This window comes from Lithobates pipiens, unplaced genomic scaffold (genome assembly GCF_037356315.1).
Source record: "Lithobates pipiens isolate NorthernLeopardFrog02 unplaced genomic scaffold, aLitPip1_a1.2 Scaffold_19, whole genome shotgun sequence".
Taxonomy (NCBI): Eukaryota; Metazoa; Chordata; class Amphibia; order Anura; family Ranidae; genus Lithobates; species Lithobates pipiens.
Window position 1 is genome coordinate 27,618,044 of NW_027507764.1, and position 23,599 is coordinate 27,641,642.

Sequence of the window (23,599 nt, forward strand, 5' to 3'; positions counted from 1 at the left end):
CTAACTCGGTGCTGGTGTCAGTGCTCTCTATCTCGGTGCTGGTGTCAGTGCTCTCTATCATGGTGCTGGTGTGGTGTCAGTGCTCTCTATCACGGTGCTGGTGGGGTGTCAGTGCTCTCTATCTCGGTGCTGGTGTCAGTGCTCTCTATCACGGTGCTGGTGTGGTGTCAGTGCTCTCTATCTCGTTGCTGGTGTGGTCTCAGTGCTCTCTATCATGGTGCTGGTGTAGTGTCAGTGCTCTCTATCACGGTGCTGGTGTGGTGTCAGTGCTCTCTAACTCTGTGCTGGTGTCAGTGCTCTCTATCACGGTGCTGGTGTGGTCTCAGTGCTCTCTAACTCGGTGCTGGTGTCAGTGCTCTCTATCTCGGTGCTGGTGTCAGTGCTCTCTATCATGGTGCTGGTGTGGTGTCAGTGCTCTCTATCACGGTGCTGGTGGGATGTCAGTGCTCTCTATCTCGGTGCTGGTGTCAGTATTCTCTATCACGGTGCTGGTGTAGTGTCAGTGCTCTCTATCATGGTGCTGGTGTGGTGTCAGTGCTCTCTAACTCTGTGCTGGTGTCAGTGCTCTCTATCACGGTGCTGGTGTGGTGTCAGTGCTCTCTATCTCGGTGCTGGTGTCAGTGCTCTCTATCACGGTGCTGGTGTGGTCTCAGTGCTCTCTATCACGGTGCTGGTGTGGACTCAGTGCTCTCTATCACGGTGCTGGTGTAGTGTCAGTGCTCTCTATCACGGTGCTGGTGTGGTGTCAGTGCTCTCTAACTCGGTGCTAGTGTCAGTGCTCTCTATTACGGTGCTGATGTGGTGTCAGTGCTCTCTATCTCGGTGCTGGTGTCAGTGCTCTCTATCACGGTGCTGGTGTGGTGTCAGTGCTCTCAATATCGGTGCTGGTGTCAGTGCTCTCTATCTCGGGGCTGGTGTTAGTGCTCTCTATCACGGTGCTGGTGTGGTGTCAGTGCTCTCTATCTTGGTGCTGGTGTCAGTGCTCTCTATCACAATGCTGGTGTGGTGTCAGTGCTCTCTAACTCGGTGCTGGTGTGGTCTCAGTGCTCTCTATCTTGGTGCTGGTGTGGTCTCAGTGCTCTCTATCACGGTTCTGGTGTGGTGTCAGTGCTCTCTAACTCAGTACTGGTGCCAGTGCTCTCTATCTCGGTGCTGGTGTCAGTGCTCTCTATCTCGGTGCTGGTGTCAGTGCTCTCTATCACGGTGCTGGTGTGGTGTCAGTGCTCTCTATCTCGGTGCTCGTGTCAGTGCTCTCTATCACAATGCTGGTGTGGTGTCAGTGCTCTCTATCTCGGTGCTGGTGTGGTCTCAGTGCTCTCTATCACGGTGCTGGTGTGGTGTCAGTGCTCTCTATCTCGGTGCTGGTGTCAGTGCTCTCTATCTTGGTGCTGGTGTCAGTGCTCTCTATCACGGTGCTGGTGTCAGTGCTCTCTATCACGGTGCTGGTGTCAGTGCTCTCTATCACAGTGCTGGTGTGGTCTCAGTGCTCTCTATCACGGTGCTGGTGTCAGTGCTCTCTATCACGGTTTGGGTGATCATCTCCTGCACCATCTTCATAGCCTGCCCTGACCTTTCCTCTCCTCCATTGCCTTCATGCACTCCTGAATTGTCAAAATTTCACAGATAAAAAAAGAATGCTTGTCGTTGTCGATCCCAGATTCACTTAATACTTTTGTTATGTCAGTATCCATGTGGTGAGACTATGTGTGCACATCTAGTAAGTATTTTGTGGCTGAAAATATGACCTGTAGGTTTTTAAGGTTCGCCTGCCATTAAAGTCAATGGAGCCTGCCGCGAACTTTGCGGTTCGCGAACTTTTGGCCGCGTTCGTGGTTCGCGTTCGCGAAACGTCCCGTCGGAAGTTCGTCCATCACTAGTAATTTGTTGTATGCATATGCTGTGTGTGAGAAATAACCTGATATTATGACAATTTTGTAAAAAAAATAATAATACCTTGGAATGTCTACTTTCTAAAAAGGGGTCATTTGGGGGGTATTTGTACTTTCCTGACTTGTTAGTGTCTCAAGAAATGAGATACACCTGATGTACTGAAGGCCTGATCAGATGTGAGCAATTTTCAGTGATTCGCATCATAGTTTATAGACTCTATAACTTTCACAAAGACCAAATAATATACACTAATTTGGGCTATTTTTACCAAAGATATGTAGCAGTATAAATTTTGGCCAAAATTTATGAAGAAAAATGACTAATTAGCAAAATTTTATGAAAGAAACAAAGAAAAAGGTTTTTTTTGTTCACAAAATTTACATTTTATTTTATTTATAGCACAAAAAATTAAAAACCCACTAGTGATTAAATACCACTAAAAGAAAGCTATATTTGTGTGGAAAAAGGACGCATGTTTCATATGGGTACAGTGTTGCATGACAGAGTAATTGTCATTCAAACTGTGAGAGCGTTGAAAGCTGAAAATTGGTCTGGTCAGAAAGGGGGTGTAAGTGCACTGTATTGAGGTGGTTAAAAAACCCCTCTAATTTTTTGGCCATCTTTACTCCCAGCAGATCTGCACCCTCCTCATTTAGGTGCAATCCATCCCTTTTATAGTACTGGTGACTGACTGAGAAGTTGGCCCAGTCCTCCAGGAACCCAAACCCCTCCTTACTACACCAGCTCCTCAGCCACTTGTTTGAAAAATTTAATGAAAAATTAAAACTCACTTTATTTTTTACATAAAGTTGTCCATTTGTAAGATATTTCTAACACATAACATGTACGTAGCAAAAATGACACACCAAAATACATTCTGCTATTCCTCTTGAGTACATGTGTGGTACTTTTACACAGCCTGGCCACATACAGAGGCCCAACATCCAAGTAGCACCTCCAGGCGTTCTAGGAGCATAAATTACACATATCATTTTCTGACTAACGATCACATTTTTGAAGGCCCTTCATATTCCTAACACATAGCATGTACATACCAAATAACAAAAGATTACCTGTGGTTTTAGTAGTACAGTGGTCCACAGAGGAGAGCATCGGTCCAGGCAGCAGGAAGGAATGTGGTCAGCGACAGCAAAAGCAATCATCCAGGCAGCAGGCAGGAATACTGTCCATAGTTAGTACAGGCAGAGATACTGTCAGCACAGCCAAAGCATTGGTCCAGGTAGCAGGCAGAGATGTCCAGGCAGAAATACTGTCCATGGTCAGTAGAGGCAGCAGGTAGCGATATGGTCTGCACAGCCAAAGTATTGGTCCAGGCAGCAGGAAGGATCATCAAGCTTAGGGCCAGGGGTAGAGGCTTCTCCCACCCAAATCTCTTTGAAGCCTACAGGCAACCAGACCCTGTTCTGGGAACACCGAAAGCCAAAAACTGTATTTTCTCTACTCAGAACACTATTCTGAAGCCCCTCACACACAGTATCTCACAAAAGTGAGTAGACCCTTCACATTTTTGTAAATATTTTATTATATCTTTTCATGTGACAACACTGAAGAAATTACACTTTGCTACAATGTACACCTGTTTTTAAAGATAATGTTATCAGCGCTAGTGCATCAGCCAGATGTGCGCTCTGTTTTATATAGTGTTAATTAGGAATGCCTTCGTGGTTGCCCTAGCAGGAACCTCTGTGCCCGGTCACCTCTCATTGGGTTAAGACAGCTACTGACGAATGATATCTAAGCTGCGTATATGTTTATATTTAAGTTTCCCTGAGAAAATGGCCGTGAGTGCAGCCTGAGTGATTCCTATGATTGTTATGTCTGTTGGCTACAAGAAAATGGCGGCCGTAGACCGATACGCTGATCTGTCCCATTATAGTTATATTAATCTACGTGAAAATGGCCGCTGTCGTGGTCGGCTAACATTGACCTGCTTGGTAATTGCGGACTTCGGGAAAATGGCCACCGATTACTGACACTATTTAAACGTTCGTCCTTACCCCAGTTGTTATTCCCTGATGAAGTCACATGACGATACGCGTAGGAACGCAATTGGCTAGTGAGGACACCGGAAGTGACGTCCGGAGTACGAGCGTGGCGCTCGTTCGTTTTGTTATTGTGCATTCTATATCGTTTTAAATGTGAGTACCCAAGCTTTGTTTCCTATTAAAATAAACTGTGAATATATACTTCACCATTGGAGTGTTCCCCTTCTTTCTCTCTATGGTACAACATGCTTATGGTGAATGAGTGTCCAGAGTAGTACTACTTATTGAACCCACACCAGCGGATAACAAGTGTTTTTTTGGGAATGCTGTTTGCCTTACAGCAGTAAGGTAAGGTAATTACTGCACCTATTGTGTGGACACAAGACGCACAGGAGCACTGGTGGAATCATCCCCCCCTTTTCCTGTCGCATCTTCATGGCAGCATACACTCTGGGTTGTGACTCCGCCCCCACAACCTGATAGGACCACATAGCTATAAGATGAAGATACGCCCCCCGCCCCGGTATTCTCTTATTTTTCCTCACCTGTTGGGACCGCACGGATCATCACCCTCTTACCGCTTCGCCCCAGCCAGGTTCTAGCCTCTCCTGGGTGGAAGTCCTTACCGGTACAGCCTCTAAAGGAAGCTAAATGGAAGGAACCCCACTCTGGTGATCTCAGGGGTATGAATACTTTTTCTCTGCAAACAGAGCATTGCCTCTATAGCCGTTGGAAGTAAGCCTTAAATAGGCTGAAGGCATATAATAAAAAGATTGGTCTTTAAGCCTTAAACAGGCTTAGTACCTGCGGTGGTCTCCGGTTTCCTCTTCCTCCCTGGTGTCACTCTGTCTGCAACCTGACAGCATACTCTCTGCCTTCAGTATCTCTTGTCACCTTAGGTTGTCTGGTGCCTTTACCCCAGTGTTGCCTTTCTGCCATATTTTACTTCCTTTTCCTTAGCTCTCTTCCTGGTCACTCTGCCGCTTTGCACATGCTCACTGTGCACTTTGGGCAGCCTGTGTATGTCTATCTATGTCTTTTCCCTTTCCCAAGATGGCGCCGGCGGCCGCATGGCACTACTGAGCATGTGCGGGCGGGACATGACCCCGGCTCCAATTTTAAAAGGGGAAGATGCCTTTTTTAACGCAGATGTCTTTTTTTGCCTGTTTTTTGTGCCCAGCTGAATTTCATGACTGCTGCATTTCTGTTTTTTTCTACCCCAGTGTTGCCTCTCTGTTTGGTAAGTATCTTCCCTGTATTTTTCTTCTCTCTATTCCCCTCTTGGTTCTGTTATGGCTTTATCTTCCTTACCTTTTTGTGTTACCTGTGTCTTCAGGCTTCCTCTGTTTCCCTATCCATGGAGACCACTGCTACAGCAGATCACCACCAGCATAATAGGTAAGAGGGGAGGAGTTTGGTAAGTAGAGAAGATCGAAAAAGAGAGCAGGACGCACTAGCGCTACCTAAATGGTTAGCCCCATCAGGTCCGCAAGATCCTCTCGCAGAGATTCCTCGCATAGAAGAAGCCCCTCTGGCCATAGGCGGAGCCATTCGGGTGGAGGAAGTCGCTCAGGGAAAGGGAGTCGCAGAAGGAGTCGCTCCAGGTCTTGTTCAAGGCGCAGCCATTCCCGCCGAAGAAGATCTCCTGACCGGAGGCGCCATTCACCAGCACGTCACTCCCATCCTTATGAAAATACCTGCTGGGTATGCGGGGCCATAGCCCTACCAGATATGTCGGCATGCAGCCGGTGCTTTGAAGAAGCCACCAGAGAGAAAGGGCAAGAACACAGAGAGCTCACAGAGTCTTCTGCCCCACGTGTCGCTCCCGACACGGAGTTATCTCCACGGGGTGCTTCGCTGGCTCCCCCAAGTACTTCCAGAGAGAATGATTCTCCTTCAGATGAGGAAGAACTAGAGGCTTCAGCGGGCTTTGACTTCTCCCTAATAGAGCCTTTTGTGAGGTCAGTGAAGGGGGCCATTAGCTGGGAGGAACCACAGGAGGCCCAACCCAAAAGGAGAAAATATTTCCCGAACCTGATGAGAGAACCCGAAGCCTTCCCCTTCATTGATGAGTTGGAGGAACTTATCAGAGACGAGTGGCAGAGACCCGAGAAGAAAGCAAGTCTTAACAATCGGCTTGCCAAACTATATCCTCTAAAGGAGGCTAAAATTAAATCTCTCCTGTCCCCGCCAGTGGTGGATGCATCCCTCATGCGTGTGGCCAGACACGTTACGCTCCCTATCGAGGACGCTGTGTCATTCAAGGATGTCCTGGATAGGAAGATCGATACTGATCTCAAAAGAGCTTACTTAGCAGCAGGAGGTGTATGCAGGCCAGCAATGGTTCTTGCAGCTGTGGGTAAGGCTATTGCCAGTTGGTCAGCAAGCACAGAAAAGCTTGTATCCAAGGCGCTGATCAGGACCAGATAGTAAGGGCCCTGCAAGAACTAAGCCTTGCAGGGGATTTTGTGGCAGAGGCATCTGTGGATGCTATTAAGTCCGCATCCAGGGCTATATTGTCCTCGGTAATGGCCAGACGGGCTCTCTGGCTCAAACCCTGGGCAGCAGATCCTGCTTCCAAGTCCAATTGGTGCTGCATCCCGTATGATGGTGAGAACCTTTTCGGCGCAAAATTGGACTCTGCTATTTCTAAGGTCACTGCCGGAAAATCAGGGCTTATCCCCTCGGATAGAAAGCCAAAGCTTCAGAGGCCTCCTCCCTTTAAGCGTAACCTCCCGGACAGGTACAGGGATGGCAAGTCCTACAGGCCTGGTAGGGAGTACAGAAGGAACTGGAAGGCCCCTCAAACGTCCTTCCTGACATCCCAGAAGCCCAGGACCCCAGCATCTACTGACCAGAAGTCCTGTTGAAGGTGCGTCCGCCCAGCCAGCAGTGCTGGGGGCCAGACTCTCAAAGTTCACGCTGGTCTGGGGGAAAACAATAAGCGTTAACCACCGTTCGCGTCGGGCACAGATGGTCATTCAGGTGACTTCCCCCGGGGGACCATTTTTGCCCAACAAACCTCCCGTCATCCCGGCAAAAGAGGTTAGCCTTTACCCGATACGTTCAGGATCTGCTCCAAAAGGAAGCAATTACCAAGGTGCCCCTATCCCAAAGAGGTCGGGGGTTCTATTCCCCTCTATTTCTAGTAAAAAAGAAATCAGGGGACCTACGTCCGGTCCTGGATCTAAACGTAAACCGCTCTATCCAGGTAGAAGCATTCAAAATGGAGAGCCTACAGTCTATCCTCCAGGCCATAAATCTGGGGGACTGGATGCTCTCCATAGATCTACAGGGCGCCTACCTCCATATCCCTATCCATTCAGAACTCCAAAAGTTCCTCAGTTTTTCACTAAACCACAGACACTTTCAGTTCTGAAGTATTCCGTTTGGAATTTCTGCGGCTCCCAGGACCTTTACAAAGGTCCTTCTTCCCGTTATCGCGCATCTGAGGGAGAGGGGGCTGCGAGTCCACCATTATCTGGACGATATTCTCCTCCTCTCAGACAGCCGGGAGTCGCTGTTACAGCATCAAAAGATCCTCGTCTCCACTCTGCAGAATCTGGGATGGCTCATAAACTGGGGGAAGAGCCAGACTCGGCCCACCCAGAGAATGATCTTCTTAGGAGCCCAGTTGAATACAGTGCAGCTGCCTCTGGAGAAGTCTTCCCTGTTGGTCCGGAAGGTGAAGAAGGCCATTCTAGCAAGATCCCTGTCAGCCAGAGTATGCCTCAGCCTTCTAGGCTTCTATCAGCGACAATTCCTATGGTCCGTTGGGCTCAGTGGCACACCAGACCTCTGCAGAACTCCTTCCTACATCAGTGGGATGGTTCATCCATGACCCAGACGATCCGGATCTCGGAGACAGTCAGGCGCTCATTGCGTTGTGGTCCCCACAACTTAAACAATTGCAAACACATAGTCATCCCTCCTCAGGAGGTAGTGACCACGGATTCCAGTCTAGAAGGTTTGGGAGCCCACTACCAGTCCCATGCAGCGCAGGGCCGTTGGCCTTTCGAAGTACGGGACTCGGTATCGAATGTGCTGGAGATGAGGGCGGCTCTACAGGCTTTCCTGGCCTTCAGCTCCCTTTTAAGGGGGAAGCAGGTCCTCTTAAGGATGGACAACAAGGTTGCTGTTGCCTACATAAACAGACAGGGGGGGACCAGGAGTCCCTCCATGATGCGGGAAGTTCTCCCTGTGATTGAATGGGCACAGTTGAACCTGTCAGACCTGAGGGCGACTTACATCCACGGGTTCGAGAACATCTTAGCTGACACGCTCAGCAGGGAGTCCGCCTTCAACAAAGAGTGGTCCCTGAGCCCTCAGGCCTTCTCCCTCATCTGCCAGACCTGGGGTCAACCAGACATAAACCTTGCTGCGACTCCGGCAAACTCCAAATGCCGAAGGTTCCTGTCGAGGTTTCCCTTTCACTTAGCGGAGGGGACAGACTGCATCCCTGGAACTTCCATCTCGGGTATATCTGCCCTCTGACTCCCCTGATGCGAGATTTCTCTTAAGGCTCAAGAGATCAACTGCATTGGTGATAGCGGTGATTCCTTTTTGGCCCAGGAGGCCATGGTTCACCACCCTCCTACAACTGAGCACGGCAGACCCTCTTGCTCTTCCCTGTCAGCCGACTTGCTCTCCCAGGGCCAGCTACTACATCCAGATTCGGGGAAGCTGTACTTGATGGCTTGGGGGCTGAGAGGGCTAGGTATCTATGTCAGGGCTGCTCCCAGAAGGTAGCTGATACCCTGCTCCAGGCCAGAAAACCTACCACCAACTGCACCTACCGCAGGGTCTGGGAGAAGTTTGTTGTCTTCTCTCAGGACCTTGGCCGGGATCTGTCCTCCCTTTCGGCTCCTCTGATCCTAGAGTTCCTGCAATCAGGCTTAGACAAAGGTCTTAGCTCTGGTACTCTGAAAGTTCAGGTGTCAGCTCTATCCGCCCTGACAGGGGTTAAATGGGCTCACAATCCCCTTGTTATGCAATTTCAGAAGGCCTGTCTTAAACTAAGACCACCTAGGAAGCCTTCCTTTCCAACATGGGACCCATCAGTCATCTTAGAGGTACTATCCAAAGAACCCTGTTTTCCGCTGGAAAACATCTCCCTCTGGCACCTGACACTAAAAGTCACCTTTCCTGGTCGCAATCACATCAGCGAAGAGAGTTTCAGAGATGCAAGCATTACTGATTAAGGAGCCGTATCTGATCATTCATCCGGACAGGGTAGTTCTAAGGCCCTTGGATCACTTTATCCCAAAGGTGGCATCCTCTTTTCACTTCAACCAGGAAATCAACTTGCCAGCTCTTAACACAGACCAGGGTGACCCTCATCCTCTGGATGTAAGGTGCAAAATCATAAAATATCTTTCCCTGTCCAAATCCTTTAAAAGATCGGAGAACCTCTTCATCATTCCCTATGGCCTTAGGAGAGGTCAAGCAGCTTCGGCCTGAACCATTGCCTCCTGGTTGGTGAAGGCCTACTTGCTGAGTGAGTCGCAAATTCCTGAAGACCTTAGGGCTCATTCCACCAGAGCAGTGGCCACCTCCTGGGCAGCGTATTGTAGGGTCTCAGTGGAAACCATCTGCAGAGCGGCCACTTGGTCCTCCAGGAACACCTTTATCTCTCACTACAAGGTGGACTCAGCTCTGCTATCAACAGTAGAATTGGGAAAGTCCATTATTCAAGCCAACTCTTCTATTCCTTGCTAACAAACGTTTACCTTTGCATCTCCCACCCAGTCTGCGAGTTAATCCCCAGAGTGTATGCTGCCATGATGCGACAGGAAAATTGAAAATTGTATACTTACCTTTCCGTAATTTTCCTTTCCTGTCGCATCTTCATGGCAGCATACAATATCCCACCCACAAAGGTGATTCATATATACAGAGAATACCGGGGCGGGGGGCGTATCTTCATCTTATAGCTATGTGGTCCTATCAGGTTGTGGGGGCGGAGTCACAACCCAGAGTGTATGCTGCCATGAAGATGCGACAGGAAAGGAAAATTACGGAAAGGTAAGTATACAATTTTCCATTTTTTTGGTCACGCAGGATATTGATTCGCCTATCACTGAATGGACTCACTTTTTGCATGTCTATAGTGAATTTTACTTTAGGAGCTATTTTTTGAGCACTTTTTTGGTTCTCAGAGCACACCTCTATTGTGCTTGGAGTTTGAATACCATGATTAGCACCGTGTGCATTTTGATTAACTATCACTGATTGCTATTGCACTTTATTAAGTCGCACTATTTAGCGTTTATAAGTTGCATCTCCTTTTTACATTTTGAGTACTATCTTTATATGAATATAGGTTATTTTTATTCCAATTTTTCTTTTATTTTTTATATTTGTATTATATATTTTATTGATACTTATTTTTATTATTATTGCACGCTGTTTCACCCATACTAGGTGATACTCTGCAATACCCAGCCATACTCTGCAATACCCAGCCATACTCGGCCATGCTCAGCCATACTCGGTGATACCCTGCAATACTCTGTAATACCCAGCCATGCTTGGCTGTACTTGGCCTCTGTATGTGGCCATGCTGTGGAAGTCTCACACACGTGCACTCAGGAGGAGAAGGAGAATCTATTTTGGGGTGTAATTTTTGGTATGTACATGCTATGTGTTAGAAATATTGTATAAATGGACAACTTTGTGTTTAAAAAAAAAATGCATTTTAACCATTTCCCGCTCGCCGGCCGTCATATGACGTCCTTGACTTTGTGCGGGAATATCTGAATGATGCCTGTAGCTACAGGCATCATTCAGATATCAGCTTTTTCAGCTGGCAAATTCCCTACACCATAAGAATGATCATTGCGGCTGTTCCGCTACTGGATCGTTCTTACCGGAAGCGAGAGGGGACGTCCCCCTCCCGCCGCCTCTGGTGCTTCTACTGACTTGCCAATACGATCAAAGCCAGAATTGTTTTTTTTATTTCAGGCTTCCCAGCCTAGAGGTGAGATGTGGGGTCTTATTGACCCGATATCTCACTATAAAGAGGACCTGTCATGCCATATTCCTATTACAAGGGATGTTTACATTCCTTGTAATAGGAATAAAAGTGATCAAAAAAATTATTTTTGGGGAAAAAAGTGTCAAACTAAAATAAAGTGAAATGAACAATCAAAAAAATACAAAAGTGCCCCTGTACCCATGTGCTCGCATGCAGTAGCGAACGCATATGTAAGTCCCGCCCACATATGAAAACGGTGTTCAAACCACACCTAGACCTCCTCTGAAACGCAAAACATGTAACCAGTAAAAAAATTTAAAGCGTCGCCTGTGGGGATTTTTAAGTAGCGATGTTTGGCGCCATTGCACGAGTGTGTGCAATTTTGAAGGGTGACATGTTAGGTATCTATTTACTCGGCGTAACTTTATCTTTCACATTATGCAAAAACATTGGGCTAACTTTACTGTTTTGTTTTTTTTAAAGCACAAAACCGTTTTTTTCCAAAAAAAACTTGTTGAAAAATTGCTGCGCAAATACCGTGCAAGATAAAAAGTTGCAACAACCACCATTGTATTCTCTAGGGTCTTTGCTTAAAAAACATATATAATGTTTTGGGGTTCTATGTAATTTTCTAGCAAATAAATTATAATTTTTACATGTAGGAGAGAAATGTCAGAATTGTCCTGGGTGCTCCAGAACGCCTGATGGTGCTCCCTGCATGTTGGGCCTCTGTATGTGGCCACGCTGTGTAAAAGTCTCACACATGTGGTATCGCCATACTCAGGAGTAATAGCAGAATGTGTTTTTGGGTGTAATTTGTGGTAAGCATATGCTGTGTGTGAGAATTGTGGGAAAAATTACAACTTCAAAAAACTCATCATGCCTCTTACTAAATACCTTGGAATGTCTTCTTTCCAAAAGGGGGTTATTTGGGGGATATTTGTACTTTTCTGGCATGTTAGGGTCTCAAGAAATGAGATAGGCCGTCAGTCCTTCGGGTGTGATACATTTTCAGATATTGGCACCATAGCTTGTGGACTCTATAACTTTCACAAAGACCAAATAATATCCACCAATTTGTACTTATTTTTACCAAAGATATGTAGTAGTATAAATTTTGGCCAAAATTTATAAAGAAAAATTACTAATCTGCTAAATTTTATAACAGAAACAAAGAAAAATATTTTTTTTTTACAGAATTTTCTGGCTTTTTTCTTTTATAGCACAAAAAATAAAAAACCCAGCGATGATTAAATACCACCAAAAGAAAACTCTATTTGTGTGAAAAAAAGGACAAAAATTTCATGTGGGTACAGTGTTGCATGACTGAGTAATTGTCTGTCACGTACCTAGTAGTTGAGCCTGGAATGCAGGAAGCGGCCCCTCGTATCCCCTGGCTAATGAACCCCTGGAGATGGAGACAGGTATTCAAAAGTTCAGGGGGCACAAGTGCCTGGCGGATGGAGACCGGTCCAGATAAGCAGCAGGGCACCGACAGCGAGTAGGTAGAGCTGATGGTACTTGACTGTAGCAGGCAGGCACAAGTGGATAGACTGGCGGGCCGGTGGACGTCAGGAAGTACAGGAACCCCAACGGGTAAGCAGGAACAGCAGGGTCAGGTGCAGGCCGGGTCAGCAGGGATCGATCAGCAAGGTACAAGAGGATGAGGCAGAGATGTGGTCAGACAAGCAGAGGTCGTAGGCAGGCAGCAACGGATCAGGGTCAAGGAACAAGCCGGGTATCAGGAACCAAAGTAACAGGTACAGGTACAGAAAGCAAGGTCACGGACACGCTGTAGACTGGACAGCACGGGTGGGAAGGAGCAAGTGCCTTAAGAAGACCTTAGGGCGCCAAAACGGTCGTACGACGGGTCAGCGTGCCCCCGCGAGTAGACGTGCGCCCGTCCGTGACCCCACGTGTGTGCGTGCGCTCGTTCATGTTGACGCGAGTGCGTTCGTTCGCTTTAGCGCGCGTCAAGGGGAAACGACGGGTTCTCCACGACAGGTTTCTACGGGTAAGTCTCCTGTGTACAGCCGAAACACCAGGGTGATCGTGACATTGCCCCCTCCCAAGGGGCAGCCTCCGGATGCCCAACTGAGCCAACTTTTTGGGTGGGAATTCTTGAAGGCACGGATGAGTCTCTTGGCATGGATGTTAGCTTCTGGCTCCCAGGAGTTCTCCTCAGGTCCGTACCCCTTCCACTTGACCAAGAATTGGACCTGGTTCTTTCTCTTCCTACAGTCCAGAATGGCCTCGATTTCAAACTCAATCTCCCCATTGACCAACACGGGTTCCGGGGGACTGGAGATCCTGTCAGCGAAGGGATCAGCGACTGCGGGTTTGAGAAGCGACACATGGAACACTGGATGAATTCGGAAGGATTCAGGAAGTTTGAGTTCAAACGCCACGTCATTTAATTTCCTCTTGATCGGGAAGGGACCCACAAATTTCGGGCCCAACTTCTTGGAGGGGCAGGACAGTCTAAGATTCAATGTGGACAACCAGACCCGATCCCCAACCTTAAGATCCAGCTCCCCTCTTCTCCTTCTGTCGAAGACTTCCTTGTTATGCTCCTGTGATTTGGCCAGGGTTTCTTGTAAGAGCTTGTTATTTTCTTCAAAGAAGTTAAGTTTCTTCTAAACCGCTGGTACCGAACACTCGGGAAGACTGCCAGACAAAAACAACGGATGGAACCCAAAGTTCGCATAAAAAGGGGACTGCTTGGTGGCCGAGTGGATTGTGTTATTGTAAGCGAACTCAGCCATCGGTAACAGAGAGACCCAGTCGTCTTGGGAGAAGGACGAAAAACAGCGAAGATACTGTTCCAGTGTCTGATTCGTCCTCTCGGTCTGACCGTTGGTCTGCGGGTGGTAGGCTGAGGACAGGCAAAGATCGATCTTCAGAGTTCCACAGAGCGCCCTCCAAAATCTTGAGGTGAACTTCACCCCCCTATCAGATGTGATGTTGGCGGGAATGCCATGAAGTCTCACAATTTCCTTAACAAAGGCGTTAGCTGTCTCTGCGGCAGAGGGGGTGACCTTCATGGGCAAGAAGTGAGCCATCTTGGTGAGTCTGTCGACTACGACAAAGATCGTTGAATGGTTCTCCGAAGGGGGGAGTTCGACGATAAAATCCATGGAGATCATCCTCCATGGTCTATCAGGAACAGGTAGCGGTCTTAGTAGACCCCAGGCTCTTGACTTGTCGCCCTTACTCCGAATACAGGTGGCACAGGCCTGTACATACCTCTTGCAGTCGTCCTTCATCCGTGGCCACCAGAATGTACGCCTGAGTAATTCCAGGGTTTTGAATACCCCAAAGTGGCCAGCCAGAGGATGGTCATGACAGGAGGCCAGAACCAGAGTCCGAACTGCCTGGGGAACAAAGATCCTGTTCCCATGCCACAGAAGGTCATCGCTGGAAGACAACGGGGCACCGGGTGGAGGTGTAGCGCCTATGAAAGCCCGCTTGACCTGAGACACCACATCTCCCTGGAGTAGAAGAAAGTTCCCAGCAGAAAGGATGGTATCGGTAGGTGGCAAGTTTTCCGGCTGACTAAACATGCGGGATAAAGCGTCTGGCTTAGTATTCTTGGATTCGGGACGGTAAGTGATGTGGAATACAAATCTTGAGAAAAAGAGTGCCCACCTGGCCTGACGAGGCTTCAATCTCTTAGCTGTCTTTAAGTATTCCAAGTTTTTGTGGTCGGTATAGACCAGGATTGGATGGATAGCCCCCTCCAGCAGGTAGCGCCACTCCTCGAGTGCAGGCTTAATTGCTAATAACTCACGATCTCCGACGTCGTAATTTCTTTCGGCCTCTGACAATTTGCGAGAGAAGAAAGCAACCGGATGGAGTAAGGACTTGGGTCCCTGCCTCTGGGAAAGTATCGCTCCGACTGCTATTTCTGAAGCGTCAACTTCGAGGGTATACGGTAGAGCGGGATCGGGGTGCTTCAGGACCGAAGCCGAGACAAACAAATCCTTCAGGGTCTTGAAGGCCTCTTGTGCTTCGGGGGTCCAACGGAACCTTTGGCCCTGCTTGGTCAGCCCGGTAATGGGGGCGATAATAGAAGAGAATCCCTTTATGAATTTACGATAGAAATTAGTGAAGCCCACAAATCGCTGAACTCCCTTCCTATCGGAGGGGGCAGGCCAGTCCTGGATTGCGGAGATCTTCTGGGGATCCATCTCTACCCCTCTAACCGAGATGACCAGGCCGAGGAACTGAATACTCTGCTGTTCGAAAACACATTTTTCGGGCTTGGCGTACAAACCGTGAAGGCGGAGACGGGTCAGAACCTTCTTAACATGTTCCCGGTGGATGGCTAGAGTGGAGGAAAAGATTAAGATGTCATCCAGGTAAATAATTACAAACAAATCAAGATAATCTCTAAAAATGTCATTGACAAAATGCTAGAACGTGGCTGGGGCATTACACAACCCGAATGGCATCACTAAGTATTCGTAGTGCCCGAAGCGGGTACGGAAGGCTGTTTTCCACTCATCACCCTTTCTAATACGGACGAGGTTGTAGGCACCCCGAAGATCCAGCTTTGTGAACAACTTAGCGGAACCCAGTCTCTGAAAAAGTTCAGGTACTAACGGCAGGGGGTAGCGATTTTTAATGGTGATCTTGTTTAGAGCCCGATAGTCCACACATGGACGCAGGGAGTGGTCTTTCTTTTCCACGAAGAAAATCCCAGCGCCAGCTGGGGAGGTAGAGGGTCGGATAAATCCTTTTTCAAGGTTATCATCCAAGTAGGACCTCAAGGGAGAAGGTCCTAGGCTGCAGGGCGAAATAGAGTTCGCAGGAGTTGCGGAAGGCCCTGAACTTGTTCCGGTCTCCCGCGAATCGTTCCGGAGTTGGGACCCTGGGTTCGGGTGGCATCATCACGACTGACGGTGGAGCATGGGCCCCTGGAGCAACTGGTGCAGAAGCGGATAGCGCCTGGACTTGTTCCTCCAGTCTACCGTAGCCTTCCTGTAGACTCTTGACTGCCTGAGTAAGGCCGGCCAGGTGGTGGCAAAGCTCGTCCATGGGGGAGGCTCCCTGCGCAGGCTCGGACATGGCTGTCCAGTACTGTCACGTACCTAGTAGTTGAGCCTGGAATGCAGGAAGCGGCCCCTCGTATCCCCTGGCTAATGAACCCCTGGAGATGGAGACAGGTATTCAAAAGTTCAGGGGGCACAAGTGCCTGGCGGATGGAGACCGGTCCGGATAAGCAGCAGGGCACCGACAGCGAGTAGGTAGAGCTGATGGTACTTGACTGTAGCAGGCAGGCACAAGTGGATAGACTGGCGGGCCGGTGGACGTCAGGAAGTACAGGAACCCCAACGGGTAAGCAGGAACAGCAGGGTCAGGTGCAGGCCGGGTCAGCAGGGATCGATCAGCAAGGTACAAGAGGATGAGGCAGAGACGTGGTCAGACAAGCAGAGGTCGTAGGCAGGCAGCAACGGATCAGGGTCAAGGAACAAGCCGGGTATCAGGAACCAAAGTAACAGGTACAGGTACAGAAAGCAAGGTCACGGACACGCTGTAGACTGGACAGCACGGGTGGGAAGGAGCAAGTGCCTTAAGAAGACCTTAGGGCGCCAAAACGGTCGTACGACGGGTCAGCGTGCCCCCGCGAGTAGACGTGCGCCCGTTCGTGACCCCACGTGTGTGCGTGCGCTCGTTCATGTTGACGCGAGTGCGTTCGTTCGCTTTAGCGCGCGTCAAGGGGAAACGACGGGTTCTCCACGACAGGTTTCTACGGGTAAGTCTCCTGTGTACGGCCGAAACGCCAGGGTGATCGTGACATTGTCATTCAAAATGTGAGAGCACCGAAAAGCTGAAAATTGGTCTGGTTATTAAGGGTGTTTAAGTGCCCAGTGGTCAAGTGGTTAAATACAGTATATATCAGGGTGGCCTTATTGTTTTACAGCAGCCCCCAGGGTGAGCAGTTGTTGTGGGTGAATTAAAGTGGATGTAAACCCTCTCCTATACCCAGTGAAGTGAACATCCTCAGATGATACACCGAGATGAAACAAATCTCCCTACACAAGTTGTATATGTATATCTGCTGCCTTTCCCTTTCTACACTCTTTGGAAAGTGCAGATCTTGTTACAAATCTTTTTTCCTGTTTCAGCAGTACATAGGGGTGGGTGTGGAAATTTGGAACAGGTGTATTCGAGCTACTACCTCCTGTGCAATGTCTGGAGAGCCTCAAGAACATAGCACTCGGCCTGTGAAGTCTCTATGAACCACCATGTAAGCCATGCAAAAAAGGGGAAAGGCTGGTGCCATATAAATCGGCACCAGCAATTTTTTTTTTTTTTTTTTGCACGGGTATTTAGTCTGGGCTAACACTGTGTGAGAGCTGATTGGAGAAAAAGGCACACACCCCCCACTCCACACAAATTTTCAGCTGCTGTTATCTTGTGTGTGTCAGAGAACTTGTCAGAAGTGACTCTGCTGATGACAGAGAATGGAGCAGCAGAAAGACACAGCACTTGGAGCTTTGGAGAGAGATAAGAGATAGGTAAACACTACAGATATATGTGCCTAGGTCAAATTTTATGAATGGGGTTTGCAACTCTTCTAATTTTTCAATTTTTAATCTTGGTCATATATCTTGGATTTCTCTCCCCTTTTTTCTTTTGGCACAAGCATAAGTACCATTCACTTTAATGACATGTGTGATCAATTAAATTTGCTAATTGTTTGTAGGTGGAGTCTGTCTAAGTGCATATATATATATATATATAATCTCCCTTGTCATATCTGTCTTAAAGCGGAGTTCCACTGGTTTTTGAGTTTATTAAAAGTCAGCAGCTATACTTTTTTGTAGCTGCTGACTTTTAATAAACAGACACTCACTTGTCTCGCAGTACAGCGATGCGGCCGTCCGAAGTCTCTGTTCTCTCCCCCTTTTCTTCGCGGCACCGACATTGTGAGTGTGGGTGCCCGGCTGTGACAGTTTTTCAGCTTCACGGCCAGGTGCGGACTGCGCATGTGCGAGCCGTGCTGTGTTCCATCAATGGGCAGCCAATGTTCTGGAACCTGTGACATGTCCCAGAGCATTGCCAGGAGGGAGGGGCTGCCTAAGCGGACAGAAGTTGGAAGGAGGAAGTGGGACAGGAAGTCCCACTCCAAACCAGGTACCCAGCCCCCCTCCCCCCCTGAAAAATGACATGCCAATTGTGGCATGTCAGGGGGCAAGAAGTACTTAAAGCAGAAGTTCCACTTTTGGGTGGAACTCCACTTTAAACTAGCAACGACTAAGGCTTCTGCTGAAACGCGTCAGTATTATTATTTTATTGTCACTCCGATGTACCAATAAATTACACTTCAAGGATTTCAGTGTTGCTGGCTCCTTTCTACTGTGAATGGGGTTTACAACCACTTTAAGGGCTGGAGAAGGTAAGTAGGTGTTGTGCGCTGTCATATACTTATATCTCTATGGTATAAATTCTGACAAGTACTTCTTTTTGTTAGAACAGAATAAAAAAATATGACAAGAGATCTTTGTGTGCCATTTTTATATATTACATTTCTCATATTTCCATTTTTTGAATAATAACACCCCATTAAAATATTTCCCAACATCTTATCCAGATCACTTATGGAGTCATTGACACTTCATTGAATGATGGAAAAATCTATCCAACTTTATTTCGTCTGACACCAGGCGACCGGGTCCGTTATGCCGCTATTTTTATGTTATTGCATCATTTTGGGTGGAATTGGGTTGGAATCTTCTCATCAGATGATGGCAACGGTGATGAGGAGTCCCAAGAACTGAGTAAGATGATGAGCCAACATGGGATCTGCACAGAATATATCATTCCACTCATTAAGAATATTGAAAATGATATTCGTAAAATAATGACTATTATTAAATCAACAGCTAAAGTTGTCATAGTGTGTGGACCTTACACAGACCGATTTCATTGGCTTGCTTTTCGTATACACTCTGTTATAGGAAAACTCACATTTATTTTTCCACCATCATGGAGTAAAATAAGTGATTTGTTTAAGGGCGACTATACACCGATCAACAGCAGCTTCGTGTTTTCATGGTCACCAAAATTCAACCTAGACAACAATATTTATAATCATAGCAAGTTTCCTGAACGCTCAAATGACCCAATACTGGAAGATATTTCAATTTTCAATTTTAAGTGCCTCTCCTCAAATAAATACAAAAATGATGTTTTTAAGATATTCCTTAAGCATCCTTTAAAAACTTGTTGTAATTCAACAGATCAGTCATCCATATTACGTAGATATACAACTCTATCTTCCTATGCATACATGGCTGCATATGTTGTGGCCAGAGCTCTACATGACATGTACATGATGAACAATAAATATAAACTGAATGGATTCCAAAACAAAGTAAGCTAAATAATAACTGTTTATATTACTGTAGCACTTACCCCCGAAGGACCGGCTGAATTTTTCTGGGCTTACCGATTACCTCCTCCAGCTCGCACTCGTTGTCCTTGTCTAGGGGTTCCCAGGGTTGATAACCCAGTAACTGTAGAGACCGACACTTGAATTCCTTGTTAGGATTTTTATTTTGCATAAAGCAGTTGAACAAACTCAGTCTCTAAGTTGGGAATAGAGGGTATCAGGGTAAAGTTTAGCTCAGGTGCTTGGAACTGCTGACTTCAATAAAAGTCTCTCTCTCTCTCTGAACACAATCCATGGAACAACCGCTTGCAACTGGATTCTTTAACTGTTGGATAAATCCTTAAGTTTGGGTTTAGCAGCCAACAGGTAATTCTGGCTTTTCAAAGTCTCTCACACAGACTTGGTTGGAAACTTAGTTACAACTGGAAGGGTAGAAGTATGATCTTTTCTTACTGTGCCAGAATCTTTCAGCCGGTCCGGCGATACCGTAAGAATTGTGGATTCAATCAATGTTCATGGCAGCTCAGCTTCCAGGCTCTTACCGAGCAGCCAGCCTTGTAAGTGGCTCTCTTAGGCTGCTTTCACACTGGGGCGGTATTCAGGCGTTACAGCGCTAAAAATAGCGCCTGTGTAGCGCCTGAAAAAAACCGGCCCCTTTCCCTCCAGTGTGAAAGCCGGAGGGCTTTCACACTGGAGCGATGCGCTGGCAGGACGGTGAAAAAAGTCCTGCTAGCCGCATCTTTGGAGCGGTGAAGGAGCGGTGTATTCACCGCTCCTACCCATTGAAATCAATGGGACACCGCGGCAATACCGCCGGCAAAGCGCCGATGCCGCGGCGCTTTGCGGGCAGGTTTAACCCTTTTTCGGCCGCTAGCGGGGGTTAAAACCACCCCGCTAGCGCCCGCAGACCGCCGCTAGAACGACGGTAAAGCGCCGCTAAAAATAGCGGCGCTTTACCGCCGACGCCGCTCCCGCCCCAGTGTGAAAGCAGCCTTACTGAAGAGTACTCCCCTGGTCGCGTGTAGAGTTGCTTGGCCTCTCCAAACCTGAGAAGGCACCGTAACACCTTAGAATCCTCCTTCCAGTTACTGCGCCTGGAACTAGCCAGTTCTGAGGCTTGGAAAACGGATGGATCCGCACCCCAGGCCATGAGGGCCCCCGGGGGCTGGTCAGGAGGACCAGGACCACGGAGTCAGCAACAACTTCTGGACCGGAACCCAGAGCTACATGACTTCAGCACCTTAAGTACCCTTTCCCGAATTACGCAGTGAGACAAACGCGCCCACTGATTGGCTCAGAGATAAAGATTGGTACCCAATGCGTCCAACCAGACTGCGTTCTAAAGCCTCCCACAGATGTACAACCCCACCTATGACCAGGCAGAACTTCTATACAGCCCAGCCATACTGATGCCAAAGTACAATTTATCACAATTAGCCCCAAAACTTACTATCATTTTTTAAGCAAGAACTACATTTAAATACATAGCGTGTACTCGTTAGGAGTACCGGAACTACATTACTATGATCTGATCCTATATTATATAAGAATTATGTGAATGAAGTGAGATCCCTGTTAGAGTCCATTCACACTTGTGTGACTTCAAAATAATATGATTTCCATTGTGATTTTACAGTGTGACTTAATGCGATTTTGATGATGCTTTGGATGAGTGCAACTTTGGCTTTGACCAATGTGATTGTTTGTGCTCTACAGAGTCGCATACAAGTCATATGTGTAACATGTAGGTGCAACTTTAATGTGACTTTTGAGGGTTTACATTGAAGTCTATGGCACTCAAGTCACATTATAGTCTGACCAAAGTAGTACCGGAACTACTTTGAAGGAGCTGCGACTTTAAATCACACAGATATGAATGGTACTCATTGGGAAACATGAGGCATGACTTGTCATGCGACTTTGGGGTCCAAAAGTGTGAATAGGGCCTTACTGTATGGGTGATCAGGAGAACTGCAATCACCTTTTTTTTTGTATTTTATTTATTTATTTGTTTGTACTAATTGCTTTGTATATACCATCACATAGTCCAGATTTTTATATATGCTTATGTTCATATACATTTCTGGTTAAGTCTTTTTTTTTTTTTGCGTGTAAATTGTAGAACAACGTGCAAAAGATCTAAGTGTTTATCTAGAGGGTGTCTCTTTAAAGATTTTGTGAATCTTGATTATGAGCCCCTGTCTCTAGGACTTTGGCTCAATAAAGTTTTATCGAGAAAGTGATGTCACCATTGTTCAGTCATATGTGTTATTTAAACCGTTACAATCTGGTATTTGGGAACACAGCAGCCATTGCTACATAAATCTAGAAATGTGTGACACCATGATAACTCCACCCATCACCCTGTGCTTTACACTGAAAACATACCTGTGGTTGTCAACAAAATGGTGTCCACAGGTGGCACCTCGCCTCCCTATCTGCCATCTCACCTGCACTCTGGGCACTTCATCTTCCTACAGGCAGCTAAACTCCCTCCAAGTTCCCATTTCCTTCCACAGTTGAGATTGGCCAAACACCCTTAGGTTCAGTTTAAACCAGAACTCTCGAACATCGCAAACTTTTTTGCCCAAGCAGCGAATCCTTTGATTCTGGGTATTGCGGGCTCACTCCCATGCATGCAAGTGGGAGTCGCCGATAATGGCATACTAGCTGAAGCAAAGGCACGGACATGCCATTGCTTCAGTGCGCATGTGCCGATGGCATCAGCACATGCTGAGACAGGGGATCAGGGGATACTGTGCAGGTTTAGGAGATATCATCTGGGTTAGCTACAGGTAAGTCTTATTTTAGTCTTACCTGTAGTCAAAAGTGGTTGTAAAGGGTTTACAACCACTTTAAAGTGAAACAATAAAAATGAAAAATTCCATTAAATAAAGTGCCTAGGGGGTCCTATTAGTCTGCCTATATAAAGTGGTGCATCTGTACCATGTATAGAACCTGCTGCAGTATAACAGATATTTATATATATATAAAAAAAAAATACATTTACATTTTAAAGCTTTCTTTATTTTGTAAACAATGACCATATTTTAGTGCACTTGGAAAAATATTGGAGATTTTTATTGGATAAATCCTGGCAGACTTTGGATGGAAATAAAGTTTTGCACCACAGTGAGCAAGCCTTATGTGAAGAAGACAAATTATTGTACAATCAGGCCAAGGTTAATAATTATTTTCTAGATAAAATCTGGTGTCTCTCTTTTGCAGATTTTGGATAGAAGTAACAAGTGATTGGTCTTTGGGTGTTGGTGGTGCCTTTACACTGCATCCCTATAGAGGTACTCTTGATAAAAGCAATAATTGGCCTTGCTGGAAAAAAAAAAATGTATATGCCCCAGTTAAACGGGTGTGGAAAAATTGGTCTTTGGATGTTGGTGGTGCCTTTACACTGTAACCCTATGAAGGTACTCGTGAGGAAAGCAATAATTGGCCTTGCTGTAAACAATTTAAATTACATGCACTTGTCAAACAGGTACAGACAAGTTGGTCCTTGGGTGTTAATTGTGCCAGTGAAACCTTTACCAAAAAAAATCACTTCAAGATAAAATCAACCCCCACAAAGCTAGGCAGCCTAGACAGTCTTGCACAGATTGGAGATCTGAAAAACACATGCTGACCGTCGCATGCCGATATACGTCTGCAGAATGGCATGGACAGGCAAACGTGCGTACAGGTACATTCCTTTAAATTTTCCGCCGTGCAATCACGTGTGCGTCGGTGGCGGCGCGTGCTTGCCCCGGTCGGTACTTCCGTGAGTCGGATTGCGGGTCCTGTGGACTCGATCGCCGTGGGGATACCCACGATCGTCTCACGGGGAGGAAGAACGGGGAGATGCTAATGTAAACAAGCATCTCCCCGTTCTGCCTAGTGACAGTGTCATTGATCTCTGCTCTTTGTGATCGGAGCAGAGATCAGTGACATGTCATACACAGCCAAGCTCCCCCCCCTCACAGCTATAAACACTCCCCAGGGCTCACTTAACCCCTACACTGACACCTAGTGGTTAACCCCTTCACTGCCAGTGTCATTTACACATGAAGCAGTGCATTTGTATAGCACTGGTTGCTGTATAAATAACAATGGTCCCAAAAATGTGTCAAATGTCCGCTGTGTCCACCATGTTGCAGTCACATTTAAAATCGCTGATCTCTGCCATTACTAGTAAAAAAAATTAACAAAAATGCCATAAAACTATCCCCTATTTTGTAAATGCTATAACTTTTGCGAAAATCAATACTCGCTTATTGTGATCTTTTTTTTTTAACAAAAATATGTAGAAGAATATGTATCGGCCTAAACTGGGGA

General features: G+C 46.9%; 1 protein-coding gene across 1 annotated transcript in view; it reads left to right on the forward strand.

Moving 5' to 3' along the window:
• Positions 1 to 23,599, forward strand: part of LOC143998165 (vomeronasal type-2 receptor 26-like) — a 127,408-nt gene that overhangs the window by 30,622 nt on the left and 73,187 nt on the right. The window contains exon 3 of the mRNA XM_077493897.1: positions 18,473 to 19,255. Within this exon, the coding sequence (XP_077350023.1) occupies positions 18,473 to 19,255 (783 nt within the window). The remainder of the gene's footprint in view (positions 1 to 18,472; positions 19,256 to 23,599) is intronic.